The sequence below is a fragment of the Tachyglossus aculeatus genome, chromosome 7 (genome assembly GCF_015852505.1).
Source record: "Tachyglossus aculeatus isolate mTacAcu1 chromosome 7, mTacAcu1.pri, whole genome shotgun sequence".
Lineage (NCBI taxonomy): Eukaryota > Metazoa > Chordata > Mammalia > Monotremata > Tachyglossidae > Tachyglossus > Tachyglossus aculeatus.
Window position 1 is genome coordinate 24,298,959 of NC_052072.1, and position 16,618 is coordinate 24,315,576.

The 16,618-nt window shown below is 46.3% G+C and overlaps 1 protein-coding gene across 3 annotated transcripts in view; it reads right to left on the reverse strand.

The window, feature by feature from the left end:
• Positions 1-16,618, reverse strand: part of SRGAP2 (SLIT-ROBO Rho GTPase activating protein 2) — a 303,664-nt gene that overhangs the window by 15,376 nt on the left and 271,670 nt on the right. For all 3 annotated transcript variants that reach the window (XM_038748678.1, XM_038748679.1, XM_038748680.1), the window contains exons 18-19: positions 12,400-12,624; positions 5,006-5,085 (exon numbers count right to left, since the gene is read on the reverse strand). In XM_038748678.1, the coding sequence (XP_038604606.1) occupies positions 5,006-5,085; positions 12,400-12,624 (305 nt within the window). The remainder of the gene's footprint in view (positions 1-5,005; positions 5,086-12,399; positions 12,625-16,618) is intronic.

The following is a 16,618-nucleotide window of genomic DNA, read 5'->3' on the forward strand; positions in this document are numbered from 1 at the left end:
TGAGGCCGGGCCTCAAGGACACATACTTCCAGATCCTGGGCAAAGGGAAGAGAGGCCTGGACTCCCCTGGCCACCACAGGTCGCTTCTGTCCCGGTATGGATTCCCTACTAAAGAGAGAGAGGGAGCACAAGCCTTCAGCTGTCAACTAGGTAGGCCCCTCGATGGGGGAGAAGATTTATTAGGATCCAGTCAGCCACGGTATTTCTTCCTCTCCTTCCCCAAAAGTACCCCAAAGTGCCCAGGATCTTTGTAGCTCCAGAGGCCTCAGGAATGGAGACACAGCAGCAGGAGAGAAGTTCCCAAAGTTTCTCCAACACCCCCTCTCCTCCACGCTATTAAACAATCAGCGGACTTTATTGAGTGCTATGTGCAGAGCACTTATCAAAGCACTCGGGAGAGTACAATGTAACAGAATTAGTAGACATGTTCCTTGCCTAGAACAGGTTTATAGTCAGTCTAGTGTGGGTATTGCCTACCCCTTCCTAGTCTTTCTCCTGCTTCCCTGTTGTTTTTCAAGAGGAAGTCTCCCACCTACCTTCTAACTCTACTTCCTTAACTGTACCATGACTCTCCACCCATTCAGCTCCTAAAAGCATGGGCCTCCACTCTTCTCCCCTTCCTCAATGCTCCCTGCAATCTCTCACTCTGTTGGTTCCTCCCTTCTGCCTTCAAACATGCCCAAGTCTCCCCAAAACTTACCAAGCCCTCACTATCCCACAGCATCCCCTCCAGCTATCACCCCAATTCCCCACTCCGATTCCTCTCCAGGCTCCTGGAATGGGTCATTTATGCCCTCTGCCTTCACTTTCTCTCCACCAACTCTTCTAGACCCACAACGTTCAGGCTTTCAATCTTTTTGCTCCCCTGAGACTGAGATCTCTAAGGTCTCTGATCTCTTTAAAGTCAAATCCAATGTACTCTACTCTGTCCTAATCCTCCTTGACCACTTAGCTCCCTTTGATAATGTTGACCACTCCCTCCTCCTTGAAACATTTTCAGGCCTTGGATTTGCAGACATGACACTAACCTGGCTCTCCTTCTAAGTTTCCTTCTCTTGGTCCTTTTCCATCTTTCATCTCATTGCTGTCAGAGGTCCCTCGGATTCATCTTATACTAGGCACACTTTTGGGAGCCTAATCTTCTCTCATGGCTCAAGCTGCCACCTCCAGGTGGACACCTTCATTCATTCATTCATTCAATCATATTTATTGAGCACTTACTATGTGCAGAGCACTGTACTAAGCGCTTGGGAAGTACAAGTTGGCCTTGTACTTCCACCTTCCAAATTGACCTCCCTGTCCCTGATCTCTCATCTAACCTGCAATCTTACCTCTCCTCTTGATGTCCTACCAGCACCTCAAACTTAATGTATAAAACCAAACGACTCACCTTCCTCCCTAGATGTACCTCTCCTCCTTACTTTCCTATCTGAGTCAATAACATCAATATCCTTCCTGCCTCAGAAGTCTGTAACTTCTACATCAGTGTGGCCGAGTGGAAAAAGCACAGGCCTGGGAGACAGAGGACCTGGGTTCTAATCCCGGCTCTGAGACTGACCTGCTGGGTGACCATGGGCAAGTCACTTCACTGATTTGTGCCTTGGCTTCCTCTGTAAAATGGGGATTCAGTACCTGTTCTCCTTTCCCTTAGACTGCGAGTCACTTGTGGGACAGGAACTGTGTCTGACTCGATTATCTTATCTTCTCCAGAGCAAAGTAGAGTGCTTGGCACATCGTAAGAGCTTAAATACCAATGTCATCATTGTCATCATCATAATAATAATGATGGCATTTGTTAAGCGCTTACTATGTGCCAAGCACTGTTCTAAGTGCTGGGGAGGATACAAGGTGATCACGTTGTCCCGCATGGGGCTCACAGTCTTAATCCCCATTTTACAGATGAGGTAAGTAAGGCTCAGAGAAATTAAGTGACTTGCCCAAGGTCACATAGCAGACATGTGGGGGAGCCAGGCTTAGAACCCATGATGATGATGATGGCGTTTATTAAGTGCTTACTATGTGCAAAGCACTGTTCTAAGCGCTGGGGAGGTTACAAGGTGATCAGGTTGTCCCATGGAGGGCTCACAGTCTTAATCCCCATTTTACAGATGAGGGAACTGAGGCACAGAGAAGTTAAGTGACTTGCCCAAAGTCACACAGCGGACAAGTGGCAGAGCAGAGATTTGAACCCATGATCTCTGACTCCCAAGCCCATGCTCTTTCCACTGAGCGACTCCCTCTCCTTCACAACTCTCACATTCTCACATCAAATCCCGCCGGTTCTTCTTATGTAACATAGATCTGTCTCTTCCTCTCTAACCAAACTACCACATTGCTTCAAGTACCGGTCATATGGGGGCTAGACTATTGAATCAGCCTCTTCACTGGTCGCTCTGCCTGCCTCTCCCCTCTGTACTTTATGCTGCCACACTCATCAGCTTCTTGAAGCTTCACTTGCCGCAGATCTTTCTGCTCCTCAAAACCCTCCACTGGCACCCCAGTTCCCTCTGCCTGAACCTAAACATCCTCAATTGGTTGGCTGCAAGGCTTTCCATCAAATCATCCCAGTTTACACATCTGCTCTAGCTCTCTTCCTCCCTTCAAGGCCCTACTGAGAGCTCACCTCCTCCAGGAGGCCTTCCCAGACTGAGCCCCTTCCTTCCTCTCCCCCTCGTCCCCCTCTCCATCCCCCTCATCTTACCTCCTTCCCTTCCCCACAGCACCTGTATATATGTATATATGTTTGTACATATTTATTACTCTATTTATTTTACTCGTACATATCTATTCTATTTATTTTATTTTGTTAGTATGTTTGGTTTTGTTCCCTGTCTCCCCCTTTTAGACTGTGAGCCCACTGTTGGGTAGGGACTGTCTCTATATGTTGCCAACTTGTACTTCCCAAGCGCTTAGTACAGTGCTCTGCACACAGTAAGCGTTCAATAAATATAACTGATTGATTGATTGATCTGCTCTCTTCATTCCTGAAAGCTTAATCTATTGTTCCTCACTCTCGATTCCCTCCGCCCCTACCCCTCACTCCGTTTCCTTGGCTTGGAACTCTTTTCCTTCCCAAATCATACAGAACACATCCCTCCCCTATTCAAGCCCACCTCCACCAACTTGTCTTCCCTGACTGGGGAGGTAGCGTGGCTTTAGTGGAAAGAGCCTGGGCTCGGGAGTCAAGAGGTCGTGGGTTCTAATCCCGCCTCCGCCTTTGGGCAACTCACTTCACTTTTCTGTGCCTCAGTTACTTCATCTGTAAAATGGGGATGAAGACTGTGAGTTTCACATTGGACAACCTGATAACCTTGTACCTACCCCAGTGCTTAGAACAGTGCTTGGCACTGTTAGTAAGCCCTTAACAAATACCATCATTATTATTATTATTACTAATTTCTTAGCATCCCAAATCAAATAAACCCATCAGTCATCTCTAGCATGCACATATTTACTTATACCCATGCTCAGCACACACACACACACACACACACACACGTAAATATATATGTATTTATTCAATTGTACATTTAATGACTGACTTTGTTACATTGTTCTTATTTTTATTTCTGCCTCCCCAATTAGCATATAAACTCTGTGGGCAGGGAATATGTCCCCTTCATCTCCTGGTTTGGTTCTTCACAATTGCTTGGTACAATGCACTGCACCCGATAAGTCCTCAATAAACGTTATTACTGTTACTGCTAAGACGGCTTCCGCAACACTAGAATACCCAGAGAGGTGTCTCCCCTACGATCCCTTTGCCACTGCAAACCAACGGATCGAAATTTAGGGCTGCTTGTTGTGGGCAGGGAGTGAACAGCGTGGCCTAGTGGAAAGAGCACGGGTTTAGGAGTCAGAGGTCATGGGTTCTGATCCTGGCTCTGCCACTTGTCAGCTGTGTGACCTTGGGCAAGTCACTTAAGTCCTCTGTGCCTCAGTTCCCCCATCTGTAAAATGGGGATGAAGACTGTGAGCCCCATGCGGGACAACCTGATTACCTTGTATCTGCCACAGTGCTTAGAACAGTGCTTGGCTTATAGGAAGCACTTAACAAATACCAGCATCCTCATCATCAACTCTCTTGTACTGTGCTCTCCCAAGCGCTTAGTACAGTGCTCTACAAACAGTAAGTCCTCAAAAAGCACCACTGATGATGATGAAGCCCCGAAGACATCATTTTACCCTCCCCATCTTTATTTTGGGTGAATCTGGTTCCATCTCCAGGGTGAGGCAGCCATAAGCAACTGAGGGACATGCCCTGTACTGTCACCCGAGGGTCGGTCACACACACACACACACACACACACACACACACACACACACACACACACACACACACACCCCTCCCTACCCCTGAGGACACCCTCTCTGCCCCTCATACTTTGCCCTAAACGTTTTGATGATTTAATGTGAAGAACAAAGAAGACTAGTCTAGACTGTAAGCTCATTGTGAGCAGGGAACGTGTCTACCAACTTTGTTATACTGTACTCTCCCAAGTGCTTACTACAGTGCTCTACACATAGTAAGCACTCAAAAAATACAACTGATTGAAAAAGGAATCCAAAGCTGCCTAGGTGCCCCAGTCCCAGGGCAGAAATTCCTGTCATTAATGAACACAAACAATCACCCAACACACTCCTTCTACTAATGGAGGTAAACTACCCCTGGTCAGGGGTGGCTTGTAGAGTTTCCGCCTTTCCCCGAAAAAACTACATTAAGGGGCCCCAAGACAGGTAAGTGCCTTGGTACCCTGCTACAGTTCAATTAAATATTGTTAATATCAAGATTTTTCCTCTCCTGAAGCTCCCCATTGGAGAGGGCTGTTTGACTGGAAGGGTGGGAGGGAAGAAAGAAAGAAATGATGACTGTCCATAAGTAAGGAAAAGGAACTGGGATAAGGAATCTTCTCAATGAAAAAGACCTTCAAGGAAGAGAATCCACATTGCTTAACACCCTCTCGGCTCCCTGGGTCTCCACTGACCAGGAAGCGGACATACATACCATCGTCACTAGCGTGGTGCTCTGTCATGATATCCTGGGAGGAATCTTCGACTGAGGTCGTCTCACCATGTGGACTGTCACTACAGTGGAAGATAATCAAGAACAAAAAAGCACTTTGTAGAGAATGAAAGGTCGCTCAGCTCCCTAAGGGCAGGTCACTAGTAGTCCTAGATTCCTAAAATCCTGTACTGTTCCGCACCAGGGACGTCTGTCTAGGTACTATTTTGCTTAGTCTGCATGTTCTCACCTGTCTGCCCCACCTCTCCTTCTGTATTTTCGTACCTTCCTGTCAGTGCCTTTGAGTTCCTTTCCTGTTGCCTCCTCTCTGCACATTCATTCGATCCCTGGCCCACGTCCTTCAATTCCTGGCTCCTGTCCTCCCCCTGGCCTGGAATGCCCTCCCTCCACACATCTGCCAAACTAGCTCTCTTCCTCCCTTCAAAGCCCTACTGAGAGCTCACCTCCTCCAGGAGGCCTTCCCAGACTGAGCCCCCGCTTTTCCTCTGCTCCTCCTCCCCTCCCCATCGCCCCCATTCCCTCCCTCTGCTCTACCTCCTTCTCCTTCCCACAGCACTTGTGTATATTTGTACATATTTATTACTCTATTTTATTAATGATGTATATCTATAATTCTATTTATCTATTCTGAGGGTATTGACACCTGTCTACTTGTTCTGTTGTCTGTCTCCCCCTTTTAGACTGCAAACCGGTTGTTGGGTAGGGACTGTCTCTATCTGTTGCCGAACTGTACTTTCCAAGCACTTAGTACAGTGCTCTGCACACAGTAAGTACTCAATAAATACGATTGAATGAATGAACGGACCACTGACCCTGCCGTTGGTAGTGGTTCCCTTGACACTACGGAAAAATATTGTCCTTATTATTATTTACGGTATTTGTTAAGTGCCTACTGCACTAAGGGCTGGGGGAGACACACGCAAATTGGGTTGGACACAGTCCCTGTCCCACATAGGGCTCACAATCTTAATGCCCATTTTGCAAATGAGGTAACAGGCACAAAGAAGTGAGGTGACTTTCCCAAGGCCACACAGCAGACAAGTGGCAGAGCCGTGCCAGAGACCATGTCATCTAACCCCAGAGGACCATTTGCCCTTCAGGATGTGGAAACACTCAGAAAAGACAAGAGAGAAAGGTAAGTAGTTCATCCTTGAGTCTAGCAGACTGAATGAATATTACGTGCTGCCCAATACAGAATGATTCAGGAGGTGATTATCCCATTGATGGATCCTCCTCTCTCCTGCTCCTTGCCTACTGGCCATTTCCTTGCTCATTAGCACCTCTTCCCTGGGGTCGGAATGGGAAGGGGGAGCTGGGGAGGAGGAGGAGAACTCTCAATAGTCTTTCTTACTCTTTGTGACACACTTTAGAAATATATTTGGTGCTGGAGGAAATTAAAGCTATTAGCTAAAACAGAGCTTTTTGATTAAGGACAAATCCCTGAGTCAGACTCACGGGCAAAAGTTTGCCCTCAGGGAAAAAATAAGTACGTTCTTCAGCATTTATGTATAATCAATTGTACAGTTAAATATTCTACCTGTTGTCTTAATTCCCCCCATTAGAATATAAATAAGCTCATTATGGTCAGGGAACATGTCTGCTAATTCTCTGGCACTCTCCCAAGTGCTTAGAACATGGCTCTGCACATAGAGCTCAATAAATTCCATCGATTGATTGATTGTGGTCAGGCAGTGTGTTTCGAGCTTCTGTTGCACTCTCCCAAGTGCTTAGTATTGTGCATTAAACCTAGTGGGTACTGAATATACACTATTACTACTACTGTTACTTAAAAGGCTCATGTGATCTCCAATCCCATTTGTATGAGTTGACTGGGTATTTATCTAACCACTGCCCTTGACTTCAATTCTGAGTAATGGGCATGGGTGCGGTTTGTCCAGCTGAACAAACACCAGTCACCACCCAGAAGGAGAAGCAGGGGAGACCAGGTTTATTTATTAACTTTAAATAACTTTATTGACTTTATTAAAAGTCAAACTCCTGCTCAGAAGTGCAGGAGAGACTAGAAAATGAATGGCACTGCCCAAAAAGACCTTACAGCGGTTGGTTGTGGCTACTGAAGGAGAGATCTTTTGCTTCTGGCTCTAAGACTGCAAGTTTTCCACTTCCCCTGTCCTCCCCAATATCCTCTCCACTTTCCAAGCACTGGATCATGGGGAAAATGGCCCATTCCCCGTTTCCCCCAGGCTACATTTTCACCAGCACCACATGGAACAAGCTAGGATTAAGGAGGCTTTCTAGAGCCAGAGAGGATTCACATCTTCACAAAGCAATAGCATGATGGGCCAGGTTGACTTTGGACAAGGCAACTGTAGGGGAGTGGCCAAAGCCTTGAAATTTCCCTTTCAGACACAGTGACTTCAGCATCACAATGAAAAGCAGTGCGGTCTAGTGGAAAGAGTATGGGCTTGGAAGTTGGAAGACCTGGGTTCTCATCCTGGCTCCGCCATTTGTCTGTTGTGTGACCTTGAGCAAGTCACTTCACTTCTCTGTGCTTTGGTTTCCTCAACTGTAAAATGGGGTTTCAATACTTTTCCTCCCTCCTACTTAGACTGCCGAGCCCATGTGGGACAAGGACTGAGTCTGAACTGATTGATTATAATACTACTACTACTACTAATAATAATAACGAGGGTATTTATTAAGTGCTTACTATGTGCCAAGCACTGTATGTACCCCAGAGCTTAGGTGTTTGACACATAAGTGCTTAACAAAACACGCTGCTTAGAGAAGCAGCGTGACTCAGTGGAAAAGAGCCCGGGCTTTGGAGTCAGAGGTCATGGGTTCAAATCCCGGCTCCACCAATTGTCAGCTGTGTGACTTTGGGCAAGTCACTTCACTTCTCTGGGCCTCAGTTCCCTCATCTGTAAAATGGGGATTAAGACTGTGAGCCCCCCTGTGGGACAACCTGATCACCCTGTATCCTCCCCAGGGCTTAGAACAGTGCTTTGCACATAGTAAGCGCTTAATAAATGCCATCATTATTATTATTAAATACCATAAGATAAAATGACTTCCCCTGTCCTGAGAGACTCCTTCTGCCCTTCTATCCCAGGCACACTGTTTGGAAAATTCACATGTCCTTCACATTTGTCCTTGCCTCATCCCTCTTTAGCCAAACCTACCGCCTACTCTTGTTTCTCATTTCACAAGGCTCAGGGAACACCATCATCTACCGGTAGCAAACACCCTCTGAACCACCCCCTCAAGACCCAAGTTCAATGAAAGCCGCACAACGGGCACAGAAAGGAGAGAGGCACGGGCTTATCAAGTTCTTATTACGCCTGATGCCTGGGGTTATTTTCGTTGTCACTGCAAGCTCTCAATCACCAACTCCTGCTGCAAATCTCTTCAAAGAGTGTGTTTTTGAATAATAATAATAATGATGATGATGGTATTTGTTAAGCGCTTACTATGTGCAAAGCACTGTTCTAAGCGCTGGCACTGTTCTGAATTAAGAAGTACTTATTTCAGTATCCCTCCCTAGTACCACCCAGAAAGTCCTCTGGGGATTTAAGAATTTTAGAAAAGAAAACCAAGAGGGAACTGAAGGGGAGAGGTGGGGAAATGGCCTTGCCCCACAGTGAATAATTATAATAATTATGGTACTTGTTGAGTGTTCACTATGTGCCAAGGACTGTTCTTAGCGCTGGGGCAGATGCAAGTTAACCAGGTTGGACACAAGTCCCTGTCCCACATGGGGGTCACACTTTTAACCCCATTTTACAGATGAGGGAACTGAGGCCCAGAGAAGTTAAGTGACTTGTCCAAGACATGTAGCAGAGCTGGGATTAGAATCCACATCCTACTGACTCCCAGGATCATGCTCAATCCACTAAGCACCGTAAGGCAAGCACATGTCTAATGATTGTCAGCCCTTCTAATATTCAGTGGCTGCAATCCTCCTCCCTGCTATCCTCTCATTCACAGTAGTGACCCTGCAGCCCAGGGAAACCGGGATTATGGTTAAGGAATCCTACAGGGCTAGGTTTCAGGGCTTTAGCGCCCAAGACTGCCATCATTCATTTTATTCCATTAAGATGCTTTGTTTCGTTCTCCGTCTCCCCCTTCTAGACTGTGAGCCCGCTGCTGGGTAGGGACCGTCTCTACATGTTGCCAACTTGGACTTCCCAAGCGCTTAGTACAGTGCTCTGCACACAGTAAGCGCTCAATAAATACGATTCAATGAATGAATGACAATAATAATAATTATAATAATAGTGTTAAGGGCTTACTATGCGCCAAGCGCTGGGGGGATACAAGGTGATCACGTTGTCCCATGTGGGGCCCAGTCTTCCTCCGCATTTTACAGAGGAGGGAACTGAGGCAGAGAATAATAATAATAATGTTGGTATTTATTATTCTATTTGTGCATATTTATTTTATTTTGTTAATATGTTTTGTTGTCTGTCTCCCCCTTCTACACTGTGAGCCCACTGTTGGGTAGGGACCGTCTCTAGATGTTGCCAACTTGGACTTCCCAAGCGCTTAGTACAGTGCTCTGCACACAGTAAGCGCTCAATAAATACGATTGAATGGATGAATAACAATAATAATAATAATAATGGCATTTGTTAAGGGCTTACTGTGTGCCAAGCACTGTACTAAGCGCTGGGGGGATACAAGGTGATCATGTTGTCCCACATGGGGCCCAGTCTTCCTCCGAATTTTGCAGAGGAGGGAACTGAGGCAGAGAATAACAATAATAATGTTGGTATTTATTATTCTATTTTATTTGTGCATATTTATTTAATTTTGTTAATACGTTTTGTTGTCTGTCTCCCCCTTCTACACTGTAAGCCCACTGTTGGGTAGGGACCGTCTCTATATGTTGCTAACTTGGACTTCCCAAGCGCTTAGTACAGTGCTCTGCACACAGTAAGTGCTCAATAAATACGATTGAATGAATGAATCATCTTTTTAGGGGTTGTTCTGAATCTCTGGCCCCCATCTTGAGAATTTTCCTCAGTTCCATGGGATGCTGGATTATTGGGCCAACTCTGCCTACCACTGGGGATCCAGAGTTGATTGGTTTGGTTAGTTTGGCAAGCTCCAACTGCTTGATGGAGCTGATCTATTTTCCAGGTTTAAAAAACAAAACAAAAAAACACACAATAAAGCATGGTAAGCGTACGGGGAACCTATAACAGTTTTCCTAGAAACACTAAATCTGCTCGATGGGACGAGTTTATCATTGAAGCCACACAGACGCGAAAGGTCAATATAGCAGAGGACCACACTGGACCTGGATGAGCAAATAAACTTTTCTAGAAACTTAAAACTGTGACATTTGGTGTCATGCTCTTGTCCCATAGTATTGATGCCTTTACAAACTCTCTTCTGAGGTGGTCTTCTGCTTTGGCAAGTCATCCCCCACCCGCCAAAGGCCTTGGACATCCTATCTGCTTTCTTCCTAAATTTTTCTCCCCAGGTCCTGCCCAGGTCCAATTTCTGAATTTGGATGTATTAAATCCCTAGAGTCTGGTGGCTTCCTGACAGCTCTTTATTTGATGGAGGCAAAGTTGGAAGCTGGCAAATTATTTTCTCTGAAGGACCCTGGCAATAGCATTTCTTTGGTCTGGATATTAACTTGAATTCCATAGAGTAGTAGATAAAGTAGATAAAGCAAGGGCCTGGAAGCCAGAGAACCTGGGTGCTAATCACACTGCTTGCCTGCTGTGTGACCTTGGGTAAGTCACTTGTCTTCTTTGTGCCTCAGTTTCTACACTGCAAAATGGGGATTTAATAATAATTTTGGTATTTGTTAAGTGCTTACTATGTGCAAAGCACTGTTCTAAGCGCTGGAAATGCCTGTTCTCTTCCCTCCTTCTTAGACCGTGAGCCCCCAGGGACTCTGACCTTGTCTCTACCCCAGTGCTTAGAACAGCGCTTGATGCATAGTAAGCACTTAACAAGTACCATAAAAACCCACTCAAGATCATTTAAGAAATAGAACCCACAGTTTCAAATACCAAGGCTCTTAAGGGTTAAGTGTAGCTGACTTTCTGGCAGGGGAGGTACTTGAGAAGGTAATCAAAATGGGCAAGTTATAGACTGAGGCATTGCTTTTCCTTCGCTGGCTCCCTTGTAGGACTATGTTTCCCGGAGACGGTGGGTAACTTCTCTTTTTATCTGAAAGAACTAGGAGAGACTGGACATCTCTTTCTTTCCCCTCACCAGGTTGGGTTAGAAGGAGACCTGGAGGGGAGAAGGGAAAAGCAGAGCAAATCTTTCAACCACAGTATTTGATCAGTTTAAATTAGCAAAGGGCAGATCCCAGAATGTGGAAAAGCACATGAACTGAGCCTCCTGGTCCAGAAGGAGGCTGCTACTGGCCTCCGCTTGTGGGACATGGATTGTGTCCAACTCGATTAGCTTGTCTCTACTCCAGCACTTAGAACAGTGCCTGGCACATAGAAAGTGATAAACAAATACCATAAAAGAAAAGGAGCTCTTTAATCCTGGCTCTGCCACTTGTCTGTTGTGTGACCTTGGGCAAGTCACTTGATGTCTCTGTGCCCCAGTTACCTCAACTGTAAAATGGGGATTAAGACTGTGAGCCCCATGTAGGATATGGACTGTGTCAAACCGATTTGCTTGCATCCACCCCAGTGCTTAGTACAGTGCCTGGCACAGAGTGCTTAGCAAATGCCATCATTATTATTATTAATAAAATAATAATCACAGTACCTCAAATTGGGCAAACATGCCCCTCTCCTGCCCTCACCAGTTCCTGGAAAACAATCACTCAGCTTGCCCAGTTTTTCAGCAAAAAAGCAGGAAAGCCCAACTCCAAGACCAGGGTTAGCCCTGATGTCACCGCCTTGCCTGTGAATGGGATTTACCAAAGCTCCATTTGAATTCCTGGCCCAGGTCAATCCAATTTTTGCCTTCCCTCAGGGGTGAAGAAAAGTAGAGCAGACCAAACAGGGCCTGAATTAAGTCACCAATTTCCCTTGGCCTCCCCTATTCCAGATGATAGCAGTGGTGCTAGCTGAATTGCTTCCAGATGTTGTCTTTGGATGGACTGAGCTGGCTTGTGTTTTTAGCTCTGGGAGGGGAATTATGGATTTAGCGTTCAGCCTCTGGGCAGACAGGGAACCCTATGGGATAGGGGGTTAATTGGTTATCCAGTTCAGCCCAAATGCCAAGGGTTAGCCCCCTTCAGTGAGCAGTCTTTGGCATTAACCACATCAGACCATCTCCTCAAAAATCCCATCTATTTTTGACTTGGAAACTTCCTTGTTTCCTTAAACTCCCATTTTCTGATGCTCTCCCTTTTGGAGCATTTCCCACATAGTTCCTTCTCAATGGCTCTAGGCTACTCCTATGCACCCATTCCCAGTCTTCCCTCCTACCAGTAATCTTCCAGACTCCCTCCCCGGCTGTAGATGGGACCCTCCAGGTCCCGGGGTCCTGGGAAGACGTTCTCATGTTGGATGATGATGGTTTTGATCAGCTCGTTGACATGAGCCTGGCAGGACACCTGGTCGTGATCCTCGGGTACAGACATCAGCGTGGGCCCAAAGCAGATGGCGAGGTTGTACGGATCCATCATGTTCTCTTCACTGAACTGCGATAAACTGCAGGAGGCAGGGAAAGAAGGAGAAATGGGGTGAGGAGGAGAAAGGCGGCAGATTAAGAAGCTAGAATTACAGGAGACAAACACGCAGCATGGTGTTGTGGATAGAGCACGGGCCTAGGAATCAGAAGGTCAGGGATTACAATTCCAGCTCCACCACTTGTCTGCTGTGTGACCTTGGGCAGCTCATTTCACTTCTCTGTACCTCAGTTACCTCATCTGTAAAATGGGGATTGAGACTGTGAGCCCTACGCGAGATAGGGACTGCATCCAACCTGATTTGCTTGTAACCACCCCAGTACTTAGCACAGTGCCTGGCACATAGCAAGTGCTTAACAAATACCATAATTATTACTATTACAATATAACAGAGATGGTTGACACATTCCCTGACCACAAACAGCTCCCTGGCTAGGCCTTCACTTCCTCTTGTCCCACTCATCATCTTTGGATTTGCTCCCTCAGCCCCAGAGCACTTTTGTAAATATCTAGAATTTATTTATTTACATCCAACGCTTTGAACAGTGCTCCAGTGCTTAGAACAGTGCTTCAATGCTTAGAACAGTGCTTTGCACATAGTAAGCGCTTAAATGCCATTATTATCATTATTATTATTATTATTATTATTATTAATGTCTGTCTTCCCCTCTACCCTGTAAGCTCGGTGTGGGCAGGGCATGTGTCTAGCAACTTTGTTATATTGTATTCTCCCAAGTGTTTAATACAGCGACACACAGTAAGCGCTCAATAAATATGACTGATTGATGATTCTTGATGGAGGTCTGTTTCTGGAAGGGAAACAACGGAGGGCTTTAGGGTCCTGTGAATATAGCTCAGAGATGGTGCGACTCTTTTGCATTTTGCTAATATCCCTCTCCCCCTCTGGACCATGAGCTTGTTGTGGGCAGAGAATATGTCTGTTACATTGTACTCTCCCAAGCGCTCAGCACAGTGCTCTACACACACTGACTGACTAGCGAGCACATCTAGGATTTATTAAAGGAAAGGTCAGCGGACTATTCAGGTTCTGAGTGACTTGTCTCGGGCTTCAGACCGGCGGCATGGCTGGGGATTTGTTGATGCTGGAAACTCCCCACTTGGATGACGGATGCCACAGTCACACCTCAGGCTTGGCCAAAGACCAGAGTCCTTTCCCAAGCCCCTTGGCTGCCGAGGCCCAGATGCTCCTCCCCTGCCTTCCAGCCTGGGCCGGCACAAAAGGAGGGAGCTGGCTCTGGAGATGCCTTTCTAAGCTGCCAGTTTCCCGTCTCCGGCAAGAAACAGAAGCCAGCAGCTGCCCATGTCAGATATCATCATCACAGACGGGTTCCCCCAGGAGCAACGGTGACCGGTGAGAGGTCTTTGACGGGAAACAAGAGAACCTGCTGTGGTTACTAATGCTTCCTTGGTACTCTGAATATGAACAACAAAAAATCAAAACCTCAAAAACTACTGCATTTTCTTGCACAGTGCCACCTCAAAGGGTTCCCGAGCCCCTACCTTAAGGGAGGATGGGTAAGGAATTGTAGCTGTGTAGGTTTCCAATGAGAGCACTGGGTTTGGCCTACAGAAGTCCGCTACCACCCACGCGATAGCAGACGCTTCGGAGGTTCCAGATGGGGGGAACTGGGTATGAGAGTCTCTCAGCTCTTTGTTATAGTCCCTACACATCACTCCTGGGCATACTCTCCTTCTCACCCTCCCTCGCCTGGCACAAACTCTCGGATGATCCTGGGTGGAAATGCCGCCCACCTGAATTTGAAACCAGGTCCCGCCAGCTGGGGAAATTTTGGAGTTTGTTTGTAGGAAGACCAGTGTTGGTAATGAAGCTTGCCATTTTATTGGCTTCCCATCTTTCCTTTCCTCTCTCTCCCCAAAGCCCAAGCTGCAGCCAGTCTAAGCATTCTAAATGAATTAGCTTGGGAAAAAAAAGAACACAGCTCTCCAAAACCTCCTCCATCTAGCCCTGAGCTTTAGGGTTCACTTCCTGGAATACTGGCGAAGACGGAAGGCGAGGTGCAACCCAGGTCCTGAGGTTTGCCCGACCCCATCTTGTTGGGGGTGTCAGTAGCGGGATGAGGAGAAGCTAGATGGGAGGTCCCGACACAGATAATGTTACCTGATGTGTCATTTTGCAACTGCCCTATACGGCTCTATCTCTGCCACATGTGCGCATCTTTCCCACCACCGACTTCTTGCCCAAGTCCTTTCTCTGGCCTGGAATGCCCTCGATCTTCATATCTGACAGACAATTACTCTCCCCACCTTCAAAGCCTTAGTGATGGCACATCTCCATCCAGAGGTCTTCACTAAGCCCTCAGTTCTTCTTCTCCCACTCCCTTATGTGTCCCTTATGTGATTTGCTCCCTTTATTCACCCCTCCTTCAGTCCTACAACACTTATTTACATACCATAATTTATTTATATTAATGCCTATCTCCTCATCTACACTGTAAGCTCGTTGTGGACAGGGAATGTGTCGACAGATTCTTTTACACTGTACTCTCCCAAGCGCTTAGGACAGTATGCTTAGTACAGTCTCCATACTGTAGGTACTCAATAAATACTATTGATTGATTGGTTAATTGCTGTGTGACCTTTGGCAAGTCACTTAACTTGTGTCTCAGTTATCTCATCTGTAAAATGGGGATTAAGATTGTGAGCCCTAAGTGACCAACCTGATTACCTCTTATCTAACTCAGCACTTAGTACAGTGTCTGGCACACAGTAAGCACTTAAATGCCAATAAAAAGCAAAAAAACCCAAAAAACAAAGAGCTTCAAAGGCTCTAGGCCACAAACAGGTCAAGAACCAGAGTCTCCAAGGACAGCTAAAGGATCTTGGCTATGACTGTGATGACCACAAGAACTATAAACTTTAGACTTAAATGTTACATGGAATTCTTAGGTGGGGACAAAATTTGAGAGGCCATTTTGACCATCCCCCTGCCTTTAGGAAGGCCCAGATCTAAATCATCTTGTTTTCCAGGAAGGATCTGTAAAACATCCCAAGTTTCTGAGTGGGCCACCAGAATGAACTACAAACCCAGGGGACGCCCCATCAGGTATCTAGCCACCAAGATAAAGGGGCACTGACCTCCATAGGCCGAATACCAGAAATAGCAATGGCTAGTGAGATGTTGAGGCTTTATCATGAGGGTGGAAGCAAGCAGGGCCAGAAAGATACTGAGGAATGACAACATTAATAATTGAAATGGAATCTGGGTCTCCTAACCAGGGAGCTGTCATGTGGTCACGGTGTATTTTCAGAGAAATAGGAGTCTTCATGACTCAGGGAATAAAGGACAACAGACTCAATTTGGGAAAAAGTCAGGACACCTGGAATCCACACTTGACAAGGTGTTGCCCCAAGGGTCTCTGAGAATAGAGCGAACATCTGTCCGGTGCCCAAAAATGCAATGAAAAAGCAGGGATCCTGCATTTTTGGCCTCAGCCTCTGCTTTGTAGAAATGTGGGTCTCAGGGCTAGACTTGGAGCTGCCAACTATTGCTGCATGTGACAGGAATGCACATAAACATCACCCCATCCCCCCGTCCTTCCACCAAACCCCTTGCTCCATGTTAACACTGAGATGGGCTTTTCCAACACCTGCTTTCCATTTGTTATTTTAGGCAACACTGTGGTTATGAATGCTGACTCGGAACTCTTGAAACCAAAAGACAAAAGCACCCCACTCCAAACGTGAACAATTACAGTATTTTTTTTTTCACTATGGCTACCAGCCCAGAATTACCACCCCTTCTACCTTAGGGCAGAAAAATCTGGAAATGACAGCAGGATTTCATGGGCTGGTTGCCCCTTCATATCATCCTTGAAATTATAGTCTAAAGAGGCTGGCAATTTGGCTAGCACAGGTGGCATTTCTTAGACTCTCTCTCCAGCTCTTGCTGTGGCCCTTGAGGCAGGTTAACCCAACAGGTCCTGTCCTCTATCCTAGGAAATCCAACCTGGACCATGCCCTCAGCTGGGACCCAT